The sequence below is a fragment of the Hyla sarda genome, chromosome 9, assembly GCF_029499605.1.
Source record: "Hyla sarda isolate aHylSar1 chromosome 9, aHylSar1.hap1, whole genome shotgun sequence".
In the NCBI taxonomy this organism is placed as follows: domain Eukaryota; kingdom Metazoa; phylum Chordata; class Amphibia; order Anura; family Hylidae; genus Hyla; species Hyla sarda.
Genome location: NC_079197.1, coordinates 7,064,261 through 7,087,065, shown reverse-complemented (window position 1 = coordinate 7,087,065; position 22,805 = coordinate 7,064,261). Strand labels below are relative to the sequence as shown.

The 22,805-nt window shown below is 44.1% G+C and overlaps 1 protein-coding gene across 3 annotated transcripts; it reads right to left on the bottom strand.

Annotated features, from left to right (window-relative positions):
- Positions 1-7,410, bottom strand: DPH7 (diphthamide biosynthesis 7; the record flags this gene model as incomplete). Of its 3 annotated transcripts, none has more annotated exon segments than XM_056538863.1 (7): positions 1-36; positions 369-535; positions 608-699; positions 1,957-2,044; positions 2,253-2,389; positions 3,293-3,457; positions 7,124-7,410. In XM_056538863.1, coding segments are annotated over 6 exon segments (661 nt in total), but the record flags the coding sequence as incomplete, so codon positions are not given.
- Positions 7,411-22,805: the final 15,395 nt, after the last annotated feature.

The window sequence follows — 22,805 nt, the reverse complement described above, 5'->3', positions numbered from 1 at the left end:
TTGTGTCCCATCCTTTCAGCAGACAGTCGTCTCCCCCTGTAACCAGAGATATAGACATCTGTATCTTCATTATTCTGATAACATTGGGTCACTCTATATTTCTGTTTCCCAACCAGCATGCCTCCAGCTGTTGCAAAACTACAACTCCCAGCATGCCCGGACAGCCAACGGCTGTCCGGGCATGCTGGGAGTTGTAGTTTTGCAACAGCTGGAGGCACCCTGGTTGGAAAACACTGCTCTATATACTTATTTACCCAGGGGGCATTGTTTGGCCCTATAAGGCCCCTATTCCAGTTCAGGGGGTCTCTACAGGGAGACGTATCCCCCCCCCCCTCAGTCCACCACTAGGGCGGATATAAGGAACCTACCCGAGTAGATGGTGTCACAGCTCCAGTAGTTGAAGGCGGCGATCCAGGCCTCGAAGCCGTGGCCCTTCCACTGAGACACGATGTCCAGGGACGGCGCGGACTCCTCCACCTGCACCAGACTGAGCCGGCCCAGAGAGTCGCTGCAGACGATCCTCACCGGAGAAGTGCTGCAGGAAATCAGACAGGTCAGGACCTGGGTCACCAGTGATCCCTGCAGGGTATGGAGGCGCCCGGCTCACCTGTCTCTTCTCCCGGTCGACCAGTCGAGGGATAAAGCCAGACAACCGTCCCCCAAATCCACGCTACATGCCGGCTGCACCCGGGAGCTCTCCTACTGGAGGAACATAGAGTCACTACAGAGTTAAGCTTAAAGGGGCACTCCACTGGAAAACATTATTATTATTTTTTTTTATCAACTGGTGCCAGAAAGTTAAACAGATTTGTAAATTACTTCTATTAAAAAATCTTAAGCCTTCCAGTACTTATCAGCTGCTGTATGATCCACAGGAAGTTGTGTAGTTCTTTCCAGTCTGACCACAGGTCTCTCTGCTGACACCTTTGTCCATGTCAGGAACTGTCCAGAGCAGGAGCAAACAAATCCCCATAGAAAACTTATGCTGCTCTGGACAGTTCCTGACATGGACAGAGGTGTCAGCAGAGAGCACTGTGGTCAGACTGAAAAGATATTCAAAAAGAAAAGAACTTCCTGTGGAGCATACAGCAGATGATAACTACTGGAAGGATTAAGATTTTTTAATAGAAGAAATTTATAAATCTGTTTAACTTTCTGGCACCAGTTGATATAAAAAAAAGTTTTCCAGTGGAGTACCCCTTTAAGAAGGGGAATACTTTAGCTTATATTGTGCAGCACAGAGAATCATGTAGAGGTTCTAGTGTATGCCTTGTGCTTATCTGTTTCCATTAATGTGGCAGCCATAAGTGTTCACCCATAGTGATTATAATACCAATACTGAAATTATTTTGCAGAGAGAGGGTGTGGTATCTTATCACTGCAATTCACCTAATGAGACCAACGTGATCACTTGACTAGACTTCAGCAACCAGACACCTAAACTGCTGAGACTCATAGGTGGGTTGGGGTCAGTTCACATTATGTGCAGATTTAATTCCTTGAGGGGAGGTTTAACTACTATATATACTGATCTCATAAAGATAGCAGCAGTATACAGATAGAGCTAGAAGGGAGGTTTATAACTACTATATATACTGATCCCATAGAGATAGCAGCAGTATACAGACAGAGCTGGAGAGGAGGTATATAACTACTATATATCCTGATCCCATAGAGATAGCAGCAGCAGTATACAGATGGAGCTGGAGGGGATGTGTATAACTACTATATATCCTGATTCCACACAGATAGCAGCATATTATGATATCTTTGTAGGATTTATTAACCCGGTGCTTCCCAAACCAGCTGTTGAAAAACTAGAACTACAAGTATACTGGGAATTGTAGTTTGGCAACAGCTGGAGGCACACTGATTGGGAACATTGTATTAACCCCTATACCAGTCCCCATAGGCTATAGTTGAAATCCTATAATGCTTTGCCTCTATATTTCTTACCCTGTTGCCCTGTAATCTATACAGCTCCAGGGCGCCCTTAGCATCAGCAACTCCCAGTACGGGGGTCTCCGAGAGCGGCATTTGGCACCTAGAAAGCGAAAAACAGAATAATAGTTGTGCAACAGAGTGAGACAATTTGCATGATTCTATAGTTATATAGAGTAGTGGTCTCCAAACTGGGGACCTCCAGCTGTTGGCTGTCCGGGCATGCTGGGAGTTGTAGTTATGCAACAGCTGGAGGTGCCCAGTTTGGAGACCACTGTTATAGAGGCTTTATAAATTGGCGGTATGCTCACCATTTCATGTCCAATATTGCAGCTGTTTCAATCTTCTGAACCTCGGACACGGGTGAGAATAACTGATGGGGGTTGTAGTGATAGAGGTAGAGGCGTCCGAGCCGCAAGTGGGGGTCATCGCTGACCTCTCCGCTGACCTGGGGAGGAGGGGGTAGAGGACAACAGGTGACTGATGGTTATGGCTGCACACGCCCAGCATACAGCTACACACATACACCCGGCAACAGCTACACACATACCAGTCATACACCCGTCATACAGCTACACACATACACCCGGCATACATTATCCACACGTATACCCATCATACAGCCACACATACACCCGCCATACAGCTACACACACACACACCCATCATACAGCCACACATACACCCGCCATACAGCTACACACACACACACCCGTCATACAGCTACACATACACCGTCATACAGCTACACATACACCCGTCATACAGCTACACACACATACACCCGTCATACAGCTACACATACACCCGCCATACAGCTACACACACACACACCCGTCATACAGCTACACATACACCCGTCATACAGCTACACATACACCCGCCATACAGCTACACACACATACACCCGTCATACAGCTACACATACACCCGTCATACAGCTACACATACACCCGTCATACAGCTACACATACACCCGTCATACAGCTACACATACACCCGCCATACAGCTACACACACATACACCCGTCATACAGCTACACATACACCCGTCATACAGCTACACATACACCCGTCATACAGCTACACATACACCCGTCATACAGCTACACATACACCCGTCATACAGCTACACATACACCCGTCATACAGCTACACATACACCCGTCATACAGCTACACATACACCCGTCATACAGCTACACATACACCCGTCATACAGCTACACATACACCCGTCATACAGCTACACATACACCCGTCATACAGCTACACATACACCCGTCATACAGCTACACATACACCCGTCATACAGCTACACATACACCGGTCACACATCTCTGATGGACTCACCTCACTATCCGGCTTCTTCAGCTGATACGTCCCACACGCCAGCACCGTCCCCCAGTCATCCAGCGGGCACCACTCCACAGCATCCGCACTGTACTCCGTGTCCAACACCTGTAGTGTCTGGGTTCTGCAGTGTACCGCCATTGCCAAGTATCCACATCACCTCTTCTGAGAACACCAGAGAATAAATAAATATATATATATATATATATATATATATATATATATATATATATATACACACACACATCCTTATTTTACTACAGTAACATTCCTATAATCCTGACTATGACATCCAGTGATGACATCACCAACATACAGAGGTTATAATACCGTATATAATGTACAGTGATAACATACAGAGGTTATAATACCGTATATAATGTACAGTGATAACATACAGAGGATATAATACCGTATATAATGTACAGTGATAACATACAGAGGATATAATACCGTATATAATGTACAGTGATAACACACAGAGGATATAATAGCGTATATAATGTACAGTGATAACATACAGAGGTTATAATACCGTATATAATGTACAGTGATAACATACAGAGGTTATAATACCGTATATAATGTACAGTGATAACAGACAGAGGATATACCGTATATAATGTACAGTGATGACATACAGAGGTTATAATACCGTATATAATGTACAGTGATAACATACAGAGGTTATAATACCGTATATAATGTACAGTGATACCATACAGAGGATATAATACCGTATATAATGTACAGTGATAACATACAGAGGATATAATACCGTATATAATGTACAGTGATAACATACAGAGGTTATAATACCGTATATAATGTACAGTGATAACATACAGAGGTTATAATACCGTATATAATGTACAGTGATAACATACAGAGGTTATAATACCGTATATAATGTACAGTGATAACATACAGAGGTTATAATACCGTATATAATGTACAGTGATAACATACAGAGGATATACCGTATATAATGTACAGTGATGACATACAGAGGATATACCGTATATAATGTACAGTGATGACATACAGAGGTTATAATACCGTATATAATGTACAGTGATACCATACAGAGGTTATAATACCGTATATAATGTACAGTGATACCATACAGAGGATATAATACCGTATATAATGTACAGTGATAACATACAGAGGATATAATACTGTATATAATGTACAGTGATAACATACAGAGGATATAATACTGTATATAATGTACAGTGATAACATACAGAGGATTAAATACCGTATATAATGTACAGTGATAACATACAGAGGATATAATACTGTATATAATGTACAGTGATAACATACAGAGGATATAATACCGTATATAATGTACAATGATAACATACAGAGGTTATAATACCGTATATAATGTACAGTGATGACATACAGAGATTATAATACCGTATATAATGTACAGTGATAACATACAGAGGTTATAATACCGTATATAATGTACAGTGATAACATACAGAGGTTATAATACTGTATATAATGTACAGTGATAACATACAGAGGATATACCGTATATAATGTACAGTGATGACATACAGAGGTTATAATACCGTATATTATGTACAGTGATAATATACGGTATTATATCCTCTGTATGGTATCACTGTACATCATATACGGTATTATAACCTCTGTATGGTATCACTGTACATCATATACGGTATTATAACCTCTGTATGTTATCACTGTACATTATATACGGTATTATAATCTCTGTATGTCATCACTGTACATTATATACGGTATTATAATCTCTGTATGTCATCACTGTACATTATATACGGTATTATAATCTCTGTATGTCATCACTGTACATTATATACGGTATTATAACCTCTGTATGTTATCACTGTACATTATATACGGTATTATAACCTCTGTATGTCATCACTGTACATTATATACGGTATTATAACCTCTGTATGTCATCACTGTACATTATATACGGTATTATATCCTCTGTATGTTATCACTGTACATTATATACGGTATTATAACCTCTGTATGTTATCACTGTACATTATATACGGTATTATAACCTCTGTATGTTATCACTGTACATTATATACGGTATTATAACCTCTGTATGTTATCACTGTACATTATATACAGTATTATAACCTCTGTATGTTATCACTGTACATTATATACAGTATTATAACCTCTGTATGTTATGTACAGTGATAACATACAGAGGTTATAACACCGTATATAATGTACAGTGATAACATACAGAGGTTATAATACCGTATATAATGTACAGTGATAACATACAGAGGTTATAATACCATATATAATGTACAGTGATAACATACAGAGGTTATAATACCGTATATAATGTACAGTGATAACATACAGAGGATATAATACCGTATATAATGTACAGTGATAACATACAGAGGTTATAATACCGTATATAATGTACAGTGATAACATACAGAGGTTATAATACCGTATATAATGTACAGTGATACCATACAGAGGTTATAATACCGTATATAATGTACAGTGATACCATACAGAGATTATAATACCGTATATAATGTACAGTGATACCATACAGAGGTTATAATACCGTATATAATGTACAGTGATAACATACAGAGGTTATAATACCGTATATAATGTACAGTGATAACATACAGAGGTTATAATACCGTATATAATGTACAGTGATAACATACAGAGGATATAATACCGTATATAATGTACAGTGATAACATACAGAGGTTATAATACCGTATATAATGTACAGTGATGACATACAGAGGTTATAATACCGTATATAATGTACAGTGATGACATACAGAGATTATAATACCGTATATAATGTACAGTGATACCATACAGAGGATATAATACCGTATATAATGTACAGTGATAACATACAGAGGATATACCGTATATAATGTACAGTGATAACATACAGAGGTTATAATACCGTATATAATGTACAGTGATGACATACAGAGATTATAATACCGTATATAATGTACAGTGATGACATACAGAGATTATAATACCGTATATAATGTACAGTGATACCATACAGAGGATATAATACCGTATATAATGTACAGTGATAACATACAGAGGATATACCGTATATAATGTACAGTGATAACATACAGAGGTTATAATACCGTATATAATGTACAGTGATAACATACAGAGGATATAATACCGTATATAATGTACAGTGATGACATACAGAGATTATAATACCGTATATAATGTACAGTGATAACATACAGAGGATATAATACCGTATATAATGTACAGTGATAACATACAGAGGTTATAATACCGTATATAATGTACAGTGATAACATACAGAGGTTATAATACCGTATATAATGTACAGTGATAACATACAGAGGTTATACCGTATATAATGTACAGTGATGACATACAGAGATTATAATACCGTATATAATGTACAGTGATGACATACAGAGGTTATAATACCGTATATAATGTACAGTGATGACATACAGAGATTATAATACCGTATATAATGTACAGTGATAACATACAGAGGATATAATACCGTATATAATGTACAGTGATGACATACAGAGATTATAATACCGTATATAATGTACAGTGATAACATACAGAGGATATAATACCGTATATAATGTACAGTGATAACATACAGAGGTTATACCGTATATAATGTACAGTGATAACATACAGAGGATATAATACCGTATATAATGTACAGTGATAACATACAGAGGATATAATACCGTATATAATGTACAGTGATGACATCACAGCCTCACTCACCAGCATGTAGAGCTCACGAACCTCGGTAACTACTTCCGGGTCAGGGGGATGACTGACAGGAGCTCCAGCCAATAGTGTTACCCTCCTCCTGATTGGCTGTGTTTGATCACATGGTGCCATCTGACTCCACGTTCAGGTTTTGTTTATGTAGTTTTTGAAGCTAAATCCGGGAACGGATCTGTATCTGCAAAACAACGGAGACCCCGGGAAGTCATTGTGCACGGATCGTCCGGCTCAGTCTTTCCTCTCCTAATAACCCTCTGGGGGAGAAATATCCCAACCTGTCCAGAGGAGACGTTACCCATAGCAACCAATCAGATCGCTGCTTTCAGTTTTCTGAAGCCTTGTTAAAAATGAAAGAAGCGATCTGATTGGTTGTTATGGGCAACTTTTCCTGTGGACAGGTTGTGATAAATATTGAGTAATTCCTCTTGAATTCTCCGCTTAGAAATAATTAACCTCTGCTTTGCCATTGGCTTCAATGTATTTTACTCTGCACTGTTCACACTGCGTAACTTCCGCTCGCGGAATTCCTTTCCGCTAGAAGTAAGAACATTTTCATTCTTCTTGCGGAATACATGAGTAGAAATCCATTAAAGTCAATGGTAAAAAAATTTCCGCTTGAAATCGAAATTTGCGCGGAAATTTTGCTTGAAGAAATAAATTTAAAAAAAGAAATTCCAATTAATGGTTGTAGTCCAGCCCAAAAAAATAAATAATAATAATTTCACGCAAAAAAAAAGAAAATTCCATGGCAGAATTTTTAAGCGAGGATTCCTCTCCTATTCGTCAGTGTGAACGCACCCTAAGGCTTCGGTTAAGGTCACATGGCCATTGTGCTCCGTCCCGTTAAGGGTTCATTCGTTTAGTTATTTTAGCAGAATTGCCGACGCCAATGTGAAAGTTTCGCTCAGCCGTGGTGCTCTGACCTGTTCAGGGTCCACTTGGCTATTTTTATTTGGCGCTAAACAGACCCTGAAAAGCACAAGTGACAGCGCTGGGTCCTGACAGATCCCATTGACTTAAATGGCTTCCGTTGCGTGTTCGGTATTTGAGTTGAGCGAAGAAAAACACTTTTTTTTCATGTAGAGGACAAAGAATCGCACTGACGCCGCTATGTAGTCATATATGTTCTAATCGAATCCGCACCTACTAAGTATCTCTGAATAGGTGCAGACAGCTCCAAATCTCCAGCAATCCCACCTGTGCCCGGACTGGCGGTTAGCGTACCCGCCCGGTGAAGTGATACGAACAGGAAAGTCCAGCACACGGTGTCCGATGCTATTAGGTTTATTTAGGCATAAAAATCTGGATGCAGGATACAGGACAACAGCCTACGCGTTTCGGGCGTTAGCCCTTAATCATGGCATCATGATTAAGGGCTAACGCCCGAAACGCGTAGGCTGTTGTCCTGTATCCTGCATCCAGATTTTTATGCCTAAATAAACCTAATAGCATCGGACACCGTGTGCTGGACTTTCCTGTTTGTATTACTAAGTATCTCTGGTGCTCTGTCTGTAAAGTATATGAGACTTCCAATGTAGAGTATGTAAAGAAGACGGCACTCACCGTACTGTAGTGAAGACTTTATAATGCAGCAGTCAGTGCATAATAGATATCCAGAGACAGTGAGGACGGGGGGTACACGGGACAGACTGTTTCACTCGACACGCGCGCTTCCTCTAGCCGAGGTAGTATCTCTGCTAGAGGAAGCGCGCGTGTCGCGTGAAACAGTCTGTCCCGTGTACCCCCCGTCCTCACTGTCTCTGGATATCTATTATGCACCGACTGCTGCATTATAAAGTCTTCACTACAGTACGGTGAGTGCCGTCTTCTTCTCATACTCTACATTGACAATTAATTTTTTCGCTTTAGGGAACGTTCAGACTACGGAATTCCCGCGGAATTCCATAGTGTGAACTGAACATTAGTGTGAATGGGTCTCCGCGAGATCCGTTCACACTGCGGAATGTCAGCGCCGCTGTAATTGTTCCGCGCAAAGAAAGAACATGTTCATTCTTTGCGCGGATTCCCGCCAGCACTGCATAGCCGTCAATGGTGACAGCTCAGTGCCCCGCGGCCCTAGCGCCGAAGTATTTTCGATGGCGGCCGCCAGACGGAATCTCCGCTCGCTGAATTCAGCGAGCGGAGATTTTGCAGTGTGAACGCACCCTTACACCAGTCCTGCCGACGGACCGACCAAAGCCCTTACTGGAGCACAATGGGCATATGAACGCGCCCTAAAGAAAAATGGCTGACAACTCGACGCTATCACAACTAAATAGAGATGGCGGAAATAATTAAGTAATACGATTGATTATATATATATACACCCTCCGCAACCTCTGGTTCCCTATGCGTCTCTGCTCAGAGCGGCTGCGCAGTGGCGGCCCCGGGGGCGTTTACGAACCCCTGGCCAAGCCTATCCAACTATTGGTGAAAAGGTTCCCATTTGCTGACAGCAAGCAGAGATTTTAAAAATGAACAGAAATTGGAATACAATGGAAGAGATTTATCAAAACCCGTCCAGAGGAAAAGTTACTGAGTTGCCCATAGCAACCAATCAGATCGCTGCTTTCATTTTGCAGAGGCCTTTTCAGAAATGAAAGCTGCGATCTGATTGGTTGCTATGGGCAACTCAGTAACTTTTCCTCTGGACGGGTTTTGATAAATCTCCCCCAATGTATATAAACAAGTTGCAGAACTGGTGCAGAAGAAACAGGTTGTCTGTGATATAGTATTTAGAACAGTGTTTCCCAACCAGGGAGCCTCCAGCTGTTGCAAAACTACAACTCCCAGCATGCCCGGACAGCCAACGGCTGTCCGGGCATGCTGGGAGTTGTAGTTTTGCAACAGCTGGAGTCTCTCTGATTGCGATACAATGCTCTAACCCCTAAGGTCAGTATTTTCAAACAGTGAGCCTCCAGCTGTTGCAAAACTATAACTCCCAGCATGGTCAGACAGCCTTTGGCTGTCTGGGCATGCTGGGAGTTGTAGTTTTGCAACAGCCGGAGGCTCTCTGATTGCGATACAATGCTCTGACCCCTAAGGTCAGTGTTTCCCAACCAGGGAGCCTCCAGCTGTTGCAAAACTACAACTCCCAGCATGCCCGGACAGGCAACGGCTGTCCGGGCATGCTGGGAGTTGTAGTTTTGCAACAGCCGGAGTCTCTCTGGTTGCAATACACTGCTCTGACCCCTAAGGTCAGTGTTTTCAAATCAGTGAGCCTCCAGCTGTTGCAAAACTATAACTCCCAGCATGGTCAGACAGCCTTTGGCTGTCTGGGCATGCTGGGAGTTGTAGTTTTGCAACAGCTGGGGGGCACCCTGGTTGGGAAACACTGCTGTAGGTTTACACCGCTTTTACTCCACTATGCGGTTGCGGCCGCGCTCTTCCTTTGATGATGATGATTTTTCCGCCAACCCACATGTCAGGGTTATAATATCTCACAAGCAAAACGTATTAATGGTACAGACCATGCGACCCCTGCACCAACAGGATGTGGACCGAACCACCGATCAGCGCCGTGCTGACTGACTGAGGGGGAAATGGAAATTTCGCCTCTGCGTTTTTTTTACCAGCTGCACCTCAGTGGTATATGTCCTGCAAATAGTTAAATGGTCACTGCCATGTGATACCCTGAGTGATTCCAAACATATTTGTATAAAATCCTATTTACCGAAAATTAACCCTTATCCCAGAAATAAAATAAAAAAATCTCTAAAGTCTCAATTTGCTGCCCCACTGCCGGGGCCTAGATAGTATTGTGCATTGTAAAAAGCTTGGACTGAATCTGTCTGCCTCTTCCAGAGGGTCCATCATGTGCCTTAAAGGAGATCTATAGTGCAAAATTACTTATCCCCTATCCGAAAAGTTATAGATCACGGGGGGTCCGAGCGCTGGGGCCCCCGCGTTCTTCGGTAAGGGGCCGAGGCAATATACAGGAAAGGGGGCGTTCAGTCCCCGCATGACGCGGCGACCGACACGCCCCCTCCATGAATCCTATAGAGATACATGGAGGGGGAGTGTCTGCCGCGGCTTTCTGCTGGAGACGAAACTTCACTTCTGGCAGACTGCCGCGGCCCTGTCCAGGAGATCCCGGGGGGCCCCAGCACTCGGACCCCACGCGATCTATAACTTATCCCCTATCCTTTGGATAGGGGATACGTTATTTTGCGCTGGAGTACTCCTTTAAAGGTAAATCAAGACTTCCTCCTCATCTCTGACAACTCAAGTTGTGGACAACTTATGTAAAGTCCTTGTGTTCTTACTATGTACACAATGCTGCCTCCTGAATGTAATAATCTCCCTCTCCTTTTAGCTTGTGCACATGTGCACGACGAAAACATTTGGTTCTGTTCATTCAGTTTGGTTTTGTTAAGCGCATTTTTTTCATTCCGTTGTTTTTGTTTATCGACCTTATTCAGGTCTTTTGAACCTTTTTGTTATTCACACTACCACAAAAAAACTAAAAATTTTTGTTAAAGGGATACTCTGCCGGAAAACATCTTATCCCCAGCAGGGGGACCCCCACAATCTCCGGTGCGGCACCACAGTCAACTGGTGCACGAAACAAACTTCGTGCCGGATGACTAGCGGCTATAACTGCCACGCCCCCTCCATTCATATCTATGGGAGGAGGCGTGACGGCTACGTACTAGTGATGAGCGGCAGGGGCCATATTAGATTTGGCGATATTTCACAAATATATTGACAATCACTGGTCCTGTGTTCGCGAAATTCGCACATTCGCTATGTTCATTCACTTTTTTTTCCATGGAAAATTTGCATAAAAATGAGCATAAAAATTTGCATGTGAAAAAAACAACAAAAAACGAATATTCATCATTACAAATATATTTAACTGTATTGTAAATATTTGCGAAATCGCAAAGTGCCGATATTCGCGATAAAAATTCGCATTAGGAATATTCATGCTCAACACTACTACGTATTAGCCATCACGCCCCCTCCCATAGACATGAATGGAGGGGGCGTGTCAGCGTTGGGACCCCCGTGATCAGACATTTTATCCACTATATTTTGGATAGGGGATAAGATGTTTTCCGGCAGAGTACCCCTTAAAGTTGAGTTTGTTTACCGTAAGCACATTTTTGGTTCAGTCGTTTTTGTTTCTTTGACATTATTTGGTATTCTTTTCGTTTTTCAGTGTGAAATTATGTTTTCGGACCAATACGGCGTTCGTAACCGCGTTCTTTCGGTAAAGTTACAATAGAGGGAAGATTTCTCAAACCTGTGCAGAGGGTTTTCGTTATTTTGTTCTTATATTGTCAATTCAGATGATCAGATTTTTAGGAATATATATAAATACATTTTGGGGACATTTATCATTGTTGTCTTTGGAAAGTGAGTTCTGAAGTCTTTTTTTTTTTTTTTTTTGCTTTGGTTTTACTTACGTGTAACATATTATTTACCATAATATCACAGGGTTCTGTCTACAGGCAAAATAGGCAGCCGCTTAGACAACCAGCATCCAAACCATCGCTCAGCCAGCAGCATGAGGAGGAGGTTTGTTACAGTGTATCACCCCAGTAGTAAGGAGATTACATAAGGAGGTTTGTTACAGTGTGTCACCCCAGTAGTAAGGAGATTACATGAGATGGAGGTTTGTTACAGTGTGTCACCCCAGTAGTAAGGAGATTACATGAGGAGGGGGTTTGTTACAGTGTGTCACCCCAGTAGTAAGGAGATTACATGAGGAGGGGGTTTGTTACAGTGTGTCACCCCAGTAGTAAGGAGATTACATGAGGAGGAGGTTTGTTACAGTGTGTCACCCCAGTAGTAAGGGGATTACATGAGGAGGAGGTTTGTTACAGTGTGTCACCAAAGTAGTAAGGAGATTACATGAGGAGGAGGTTTGTTACAGTGTGTCACCCCAGTAGTAAGGAGATAACATGAGGAGGGGGTTTGTTACAGTGTGTCACCCCAATAGTAAGGAGATTACATGAGATGGAGGTTTGTTACAGCGTGTCACCCCAGTAGTAAGGAGATTACATGAGGAGGTTTGTTGCAGTGTGTCACCCCAATAGTAAGGAGATTACATGAGATGGAGGTTTGTTACAGTGTGTCACCCCAGTAGTAAGGAGATTACATGAGATGGAGGTTTGTTACAGTGTGTCACCCCAGTAGTAAGGAGATTACATGAGGAGGAGGTTTGTTACAGTGTGTCACCCCAGCAGTAAGGAGATTACATGAGGAGGAGGTTTGTTACAGTGTGTAACCCCAGTAGTAAGGAGATTACATGAGATGGAGGTTTGTTACAGTGTGTCACCCCAGTAGTAAGGAGATTACATGAGGAGGAGGTTTGTTACAGTGTGTCACCCCAGCAGTAAGGAGATTGCATGAGGAGGAGGTTTGTTACAGTGTGTAACCCCAGTAGTAAGGAGATTACATGAGATGGAGGTTTGTTACAGTGTGTCACCCCAGTAGTAAGGAGATTACATGAGGAGGAGGTTTGTTACAGTGTGTCACCCCAGCAGTAAAGAGATTACATGAGGAGGAGGTTTGTTACAGTGTGTCACCCCAGTAGTAAGGAGATTACATGAGATGGAGGTTTGTTACAGTGTGTCACCCCAGTAGTAAGGAGATTACATGAGGAGGTTTGTTACAGTGTGTCACCCCAGTAGTAAGGAGATTACATGAGGAGGTTTGTTGCAGTGTGTCACCCCAGTAGTAAGGAGATTACATGAGATGGAGGTTTGTTACAGTGTGTCACCGCAGTAGTAAGGAGATTACATGAGGAGGAGGTTTGTTACAGTGTGTCACCCCAGCAGTAAGGAGATTACATGAGGAGGAGGTTTGTTACAGTGTGTAACCCCAGTAGTAAGGAGATTACATGAGATGGAGGTTTGTTACAGTGTGTCACCCCAGTAGTAAGGAGATTACATGAGGAGGAGGTTTGTTACAGTGTGTCACCCCAGCAGTAAGGAGATTACATGAGGAGGAGGTTTGTTACAGTGTGTAACCCCAGTAGTAAGGAGATTACATGAGATGGAGGATTGTTACAGTGTGTCACCCCAGTAGTAAGGAGATTACATGAGGAGGTTTGTTACAGTGTGTCACCCCAGTAGTAAGGAGATTACATGAGGAGGTTTGTTGCAGTGTGTCACCCCAGTAGTAAGGAGATTACATGAGATGGAGGTTTGTTACAGTGTGTCACCCCAGTAGTAAGGAGATTACACGAGGAGGAGGTTTGTTACAGTGTGTCACCCCAGCAGTAAGGAGATTACATGAGGAGGAGGTTTGTTACAGTGTGTAACCCCAGTTGTAAGGGGATTACATGAGGAGGGGGTTTGTTACAGTGTGTCACCTCAGTAGTAAGAACATTACATGAGGAGGAGGTTTGTTACAGTGTGTCACCCCAGTAGTAAGGTGATTACATGAGGAGGAGGAGGTTTGTTACAGTGTGTCACCACAGTAGTAAGGAGAATACATGAGCAGGGGGTTTGTTACAGTGTGTCACCCCAGTAGTAAGGAGATTACATGAGGAGGAGGTTTGTTACAGTGTGTCACCCCAGTAGTAAGGAGATTACATGAGGAGGAGGTTTGTTACAGTGTGTCACCCCAGTAGTAAGGTGCGGCGTGTCAAAGGGCGGGACAATGGGCAGAGTCAAGGGTCGGCAAAATTAGCTTTAGATCCATGTTTCCCAACTAGGGTGCCTCCAGCTGTTGCAAAACTACAACTCCCAGTATGGCCGGACAGCTATTTTTTGCAACAGCTGGAGGCACCCTGGTTGGGAAACACTAGCCTAGGGTGACAACAATCCTTGACCAGCTCAGCTGTGATAAGTATCAGGTCTGTTTCTCTCTTTCATCACTGGGTATTTTATCTGGACAGGTATCACAGCCGGGGACCAGATGACCGTGAACCATAACACCATTAATGCCACCATTGGGGGCGCTGTTCTCCTGCCCGCCGTCTTCACCTTGGCCCAGCTGTTCGCCAAGTACACGGTGGAGTGGGAGTTCCGGAACAAGTCGATCCTCTATCACATGGTCCTGAACTGCACAGTGGGTCCCCCGCAAATGTTTCAGATGAAGAGTTTGTCGTGTACCCCAAATTCAGGCACAAGGTGCAATTCTACAAAATTAACTCATCGCTGCTCCTGTACAACATCCAGGTGACTGACAGCGGCATCTACAGGGTGAGCTTCTCCTCCAGCCGCCATAACATCACCCTGTGGGTCCTTACGGAACAGCTGCCTGGTAGGTGAGAACTACGGCGTATAACACAGTCAGCTCAGCTACATCTCAATGGTGGAACTATCATTAGGGGCATACGTTTTCTGTCTGTGGATCTCAAGCTGTTGCAACACTACAACTCTCAGCATGCCCAGACAGCCTATTAAAACTCCCAGCCGTTGGCTATCCGGGCATGCTGGGAGCTGTAGTTGGCCGTCTTTCATTCTGACATTTGTAGTTGACCGTCTGAGCATGCTGGGATTTGTAGTTAGCCGTCCGGTGCATTGCCATAGAATGAGATTCTCCGCCTCCATCACATCCTATTGGCTCACACTTGTCACGTGACATATTTAAATGTCACGCAACGACGCGCACAGCAGTCTCTCGCATCCTTCCAATTACGGCACTAAAGGTACCTACCTACCCATGCCAGGGTGGTGATCGATTCGGTCCGTGCGGGCACTGGGCTCCCACAGTCCCCGGAGCCTAAAACTCTGGAGACATTCATCTGCCGACCATCACGGTGAACACAACCATAAGGTCTGTGCCTGATCTCATATAAACAACTGTAACTATATCTTGCTATTAATACTGATATCCTACAAACACTTGTTGTGGGACTCATGTGGATAACAGTGATCAATACATTGTATCTTCTGAATGAAACATTTGCTACAGTTTAAGGTGATTGTTTTACATTGGATTATACAGACAATATATTCAATACTGCTGCCATTTATACAAATTTATTCTATAAGATTTTTTCGGCTATAAAGGACTATTTTAATTTCACATTTTGAGATAGTTGGCACTTCTTAATCATTTAATATTCAGATCGCATGTCGCATGCCCTGCTCAGGCATTGATTATTTTCTTATCATTTAATAAATACATATGATTGTTTAAGATGATCATATTTTGCAGGTATTCTTATTATCTATATACATTATTTTCGATGTCTAATAACTATTAATATTTTCATTACCCCTAATTTTTCTGCTTATTACTCTGCACTTATTCACTCTTTTTGATATTGTGAACCTTTTATACTCACCCTTATCAGCTCATTTTTTATCATTTTTCATTCACTCACATATTATTGTATATACCATATTTATCGGCGTATAACACGCACTTTTTAGGCTAAAATTATTAGCCTAAAGTCTGTGCGCGTGTTATACGCCGATACACCCCCAGGAAAGGCAGGGGGAGAGAGGCCGTCGCTGCCCGCTTCTCTCCCCCTGCCTTTCCTGGGGTCTAGAGTGCTGCTGTCGGCCCTTCTCACCCCCTGGCTATCGGCGCTGCTGCCCGTTCTGTCCCCCTGACTATCGGTGCCGATAGCCAGGGGGAGAGAAGCGGCGCCGACAGCCAGGGGGAGAGAAGGGGCAGCAGCACCCATTGCCGGCGCCGCTGCCCCGTTGCCTCCCCCCATCCCCGGTGGCATAATTACCTGAGTCGGGTCCGCGCTGCTGCAGGCCACCAGCGTGCGTCCCCGGCGTCGTTGTTATGCGCTGAACGGTGCGGCGCATGACGTCAGTGCGCCGCGCCGTGCATAGCAACGACGCAGGGGACACACGCCGGAGGCCTGGAGCAGCGCGGACCCGACTCAGGTAATTATGCCACCGGGGATGGGGGGAGGCAACGGGGCAGCGGCGCCGGCAATGGGTGCTGCTGCCCCTTCTCTCCCCCTGGCTGTCGGCGCCGCTTCTCTCCCCCTGGCTATCGGCACCGATAGTCAGGGGGACAGAACGGGCAGCGGTGCCGATAACCAGGGGGTGAGAAGGGCCGGCAGCAGCGCTCTAGACCCCAGGAAAGGCAGGGGGAGAGAAGCGGGCAGCGACAGACTCTCTCCCCCTGCCTTTCCTGGGGGTATATCGGGGTATACACGCGCACACACGCACCCTCATTTTATCATGGATATTTGGGTAAAAAAACTTTTTTTACCCAAATATCCTTGGTAAAATGAGGGTGCGTGTTATAGGCCGGTGCGTGGTATACCCCGATAAATACAGTAATTACCCCAAATCACTATCACTATTGTCCCTAGTTCTTTTCTTTTTTCACTACTTTTTGAGGACTGGTTATATAATTATCTTTGATTATATATTTTCTCCTGTTGATTATCACAACACCCTCAAGTCCGACCTGGACAAAGAGCAGCACCCACCAAAATACAAAGCTCCCAACACAGACAGCGGCAACGCTGGTACAACGACAGAATGTCTGTGAATGTCCTGAGACTATCTAGAATATACATTTCTGATCAAATCCTATCACTGCTCTTCACGTCGCCAAACAAACCTATTTCCCCTCCTCGTCTCCTCTCGTTCTGATAAGCGACTCTTCAGCACATTCATCTCTCCTTGGGCCTAAAGTGCCGACGCCGATCACTGATCTCTGTGCTGAAGACCTGACCTCATACCTTGAAAATAAAAGACGACATTTGTCACCCAATCCTCTCCCTCCACCAAAAGTTCTGATCCCATTCGTGGTCGTGTCCTTTATTATGAGGCTCCTCACCCCTCTTCCTGCACCAGTGACCCCATCCGCTGCAGCACTCGAGAGCTCTGTGGGTGTAGTGACTGGATGGGAGAGGTGTCGGTGCAGTGACTGGGACTGTGAGGACCCAGGACTGATCCCTACATGCGCTCTCCGATAATGATCAGAAACCAACATCTTCTATAATCCCAACCTCTCGCTGCCCCAGTTCTCTAGAATACAACACCCTGGACCTTTAGGGTCTCTAGAATACAACACCCTGGACCATTAGGGTCTCTAGAATACAACACCCTGGACCATTAGGGTCTCTAGAATACAACACCCTGGACCATTAGGGTCTCTAGAATACAACACCCTGGACCATTAGGGTCTCTAGAATACAACACCCTGGACCATTAGGGTCTCTAGAATACAACACCCTGGACCATTAGGGTCTCTAGAATACAACACCCTGGACCATTAGGGTCTCTAGAATACAACACCCTGGACCTTTAGGGTCTCTAGAATACAACACCCTGGACCATTAGGGTCTCTAGAATACAACACCCTGGACCATTAGGGTCTCTAGAATACAACACCCTGGACCTTTAGGGTCTCTAGAATACAACACCCTGGACCATTAGGGTCTCTAGAATACAACACCCTGGACCATTAGGGTCTCTAGAATACAACACCCTGGACCATTAGGGTCTCTAGAATACAACACCCTGGACCATTAGGGTCTCTAGAATACAACACCCTGGACCATTAGGGTCTCTAGAATACAACACCCTGGACCATTAGGGTCTCTAGAATACAACACCCTGGACCATTAGGGTGTCTAGAATACAACACCCTGGACCATTAGGGTACGTTCAGACGAGCGGATTTACAGCGTGTATATCACTGCAGATCCGCCACTGAAGGACCCCTGTATGCTGCCTTTACATATGCCTGTTTGGTGCGGCAATACGCTGCTATGAGCAAACAAACTGCGATGTTCGAGTCGCCGCACGCATGCGCAGTATACTCGCACATCGCGGCAGCTCTTGGCCCAGCTCATAGAGCAGCGGATATGTGCGAGTACACCGCGCATGTGCGGCGACTCGCTTCAGTGTGTCTGCACGTAGCAGCGTATTGACACTCCGAGCAGGCACATGTAAAGGCAGCATATAAAGGTCCTTCAGCGGTGGAGCCGCAGCGTAAAATCCGCTGTAAATCCGCTCGTCTGAACGTTCCCTTACTTATACCCAACATCCACAGCTGGAAACATTCCCTAAAATCTCATCTCTTCATACAGGCCTCTAACATCCCCGTCCGGTCTCCCCTACTATCAAGTATGGCCGCCCCCAGTAATCTCTCGGGACCGGGACACTCTCTCTCCTCTTGTTTGAACATTTCCTTTTAATATTATGTCTGTTTATATTATTTGTATCTTCAAAATATTTATAAATACATTTATTATAGAAGACCTGAGCCAGGCTGCCACCGCGCATAAAAAGGCAGCCTACCCCAATGGCTCTAGGGACTGCTGGAAAAGCACATATGGGGGTCACTAATGGGTTAAATATCCTATTTTCTATTATATTTTATATAAATGTTGTACACTGTTTCCATTTTATGTTTTGGTCCTTTCTAGAGATGAGCGAACTTACAGTAAATTCAATTCGTCACAAACTTCTCGGCTCGGCAGTTGATGACTTTTCCTGCATAAATTAGTTCAGCTTTCAGGTGCTCCCGTGGGCTGGAAAAGGTGGATACAGTCCTAGGAGACTCTTTCCTAGGACTGTATCTACCTTTTCCAGCCCATCGGAGCACCGGAAAGCTGAACTAATTTATGCAGGAAAAGTCATCAACTGCCGAGCCGAGAAGTTCGTGACGAATCGAATTTACTGTAAGTTCGCTCATCTCTAGTCCTTTCTTTATATGCGCCAAAGAATCCACGGCCTGTACATAATGTTAACCCTGTGACTGCCGGACAGCATTGTGTGGATTGGGACACATTGGCCCATATTGGAGAAGAGGTGGCAGGGTGGATCTGGGGGTGATTTTATGTTCTGTCTGCGTCCTTAGTTGGAGGGGGGGGGGTGTGGAGGTAGATTAACCCCTTGTGGTCGCACCCGTGTCACATGATAGAAAGTTAGGTGTCAGTTCACATTACTACTATTATACTCCCGGTTACTGATGAACGTCTGCAGGGTGTAATGTCTCAATAGAACAATGTTTCCCAACCATGGCACCTCCAGATGTTGCAAAACTACAATTCCCAGCATGCCCGGACAGCCAAAGGCTGTCCGGGCATGCTGGGAGTTGTAGTTTCGCAACAGCTGGAGGCACCAATGTTGTGAAACACTGGCATAGAAGAGGACATAATCTCTTGTAAATCACTTCTATTAAAAAAAAAATGTAATCCTTCCAATAATTATCAGCTGCTGAAGTTGAGTTGTTCTTTTCTGTCTGGCAACAGTGCTCTCTGCTTGTCTCGGCAACTGCACAGAGTAGAGGACATTTTCCAAGGCAGGCGTCATCAGAGAGCACTTAGACAGAAAATCACAACTCAACTTCAGCAGCTCATAAGTACTGAAAGGATTAAGATTTTTTTTAATAGAAGTAATTTACAAATCTGTTTAACTTTCTGGAGTCAGTTGATTCTTTTTTTTCAGTCTTTTTTTTTCCCCTGGATAACCCCTTTAAGATCATGGATTGGTTGAGCTGTCGGCTATAAATGGTAAGGAATTCTGCAAAATGTTCACTAGGGGGAGCGTGGAGTCTGCAGATAGAGGAGGATGGACACGCGATGTGGAATAAAACCACAAACACTGATAGGTGGTTAATGTTGGTTTTTTGGATAATTTAATTCATTTATTTATTTTTAATTTTTTTTTTTTTTTGCTGGAACATTGCATCTGATTTGCATAAAATGACTCGTTTTTAAAAGGCTTGTAAATTTAAGGCTCGTTTTGCTTGTGAAATCCACCGTGTCTATCTGCTGGAGGTTTGCGACAATTGCGTCCAGTATTGACCATGTTCTCTGAGATAGAGGCCATCGGGGAGATTTATCAATATGAATCTATGTGCAGCCACTTCCCCCGCCGCCTTTTTTTCTTTACTGTTTTTGACTTGCACCAAATTTATCACGACGACGCAAGACTTTGATAAATTTGGCACAAATTAAAAATCATTACACCAAAAATACTAAAAAGCCGAGCTCCTCGCTGGCACTGGGTAAATTTAACAATATATCACCAAACTAATACACCAGTCACATTGGAAACATATCAATACTTTATTGTTCAAAATATAGTTAAAAAATCGAGAAAAGATGGCACTAGGATAATACAGGCATAGAACAAAGGGTGGTGATACCAATGTGCGTACAAAATGGCGTCCAGGATACAAAGTAGTAAGTATCACAATGAGGAAAAAGGTGTGGTTTTTTTTTGTAATCACCGTAAAATCTTTCTCGTAGCCCTCATTTGGGGGGGGGGGGGGGGGGGGGGGACACACACACCTATACTGATGGGTATTTGCTCTTGCCACCAGGAGGCGCTGACACTAGGGAAAGAAAGTCGTCTCCTCCCTGGCAGGATAGACCCGCCCACTGGAAGTGAGGTCATCAGTTTTGTCACCAAGCAGGAAGAGAAGTCAAGAAAGGAATCGCGGATAACAACCCAAGAACCGGAGAAAAAAATAGTCCGGAAAAAGATGAAGAAATGGGTGGGTGCGGTGTCCCCTAATGAAGGCTACGAGAAAGAGATTTTATGGTGAGTGCAAAAAAAAAATCTCCTTTTCTCGGTCGCTCTTCGTTGGGGGACACTTTACTGATGGGACGTACCAAAGCAGTCCCTTAGGGTGGGAATAACTGCTGATGCTGAGAAAGTCCCTGGGACCTGCAGAAAAAAAAGCCTCCACCCCATCTCCTAATGGTGCCAGACACCAAGGCTGCAGACTCAGGAGATGATGAAGAATGAATGTGGAGCAGGAAACATGCAGACACCGTGGGTAACCTGAACTACCGTCCACGGGATGAAAGTGTATGGTAATTGACCCGACGTAGTACTAAGCCATGTGGAAAACGGGGCGGCCAACAGTCTGGCTGAACAAGATCACTCCAGGCGTTTTGTGAAAAGGGAAGAGAGTCAGACAGACGATAACTGTGCCCCTTTGTCATCGGTGGGAGGGTGGGGAGGCTTAGAAACCCTGAGGAGCGGAGGAATGCATCCCTGACATCCCGTTTAGGGTCCGTGGGACACGCTGGGTCAGTTCTCCGTATACCGCGCACAGCAGTGGGGGCACCGGAACTCCAGCCGCAAATACATCAGCCGTGTGACAGGCGGCAAAACATGCAGAGCACTGTCTGGCGTACTGGTATGGGTCCATAGTAGACCGAGTTATTCCCTCGGGCACCTCGCACAGCGATGAGGTACCGGAACTCCAACCGCAGATACAACAGCCGTGTGATGTGTTAAAAGAAACCTAAGCGTCTGCCAGGAACGCAAAACAACTTATATGGCGCTCAGAGGCAGAAGGGAACATATTGCTGGAATATGACCCCCCGGGTTCCAAGGGGACTTGAATCCCTGGTAACAACCTGCCACGGCGGTTTTCATATGCTCCACGACAGGGAGCAACAATGCCGGATTAGAATAGATAAGGCCGGTTAAGGCTGCAATAGAAATAAAATTGCAATCCAAGTATTGGCCACAAGAGGGTGACAAACACCACCAAATGGGCTGCGAGACCAAGAAATATATATAATTCTTTCTTTCTTTTTTTACTATGTATTAAAATATGATGCCACAAAAACGTGGAAGGGAACATTGGGCGCAGGGCACCCTGCAAGTGCTGCAATAATGCAGAATTAGGGACGCCAGAGGGATAGCTTAAGCGGCTCATGTATTTTGTGTATAGCAGGTCACCTTCCAGGGTGACAAACAAATTAAGCAGCCCCCAATACAGACCCTAGGAAAGGACCCTGCAGATATTAACGTGATAAGAACAG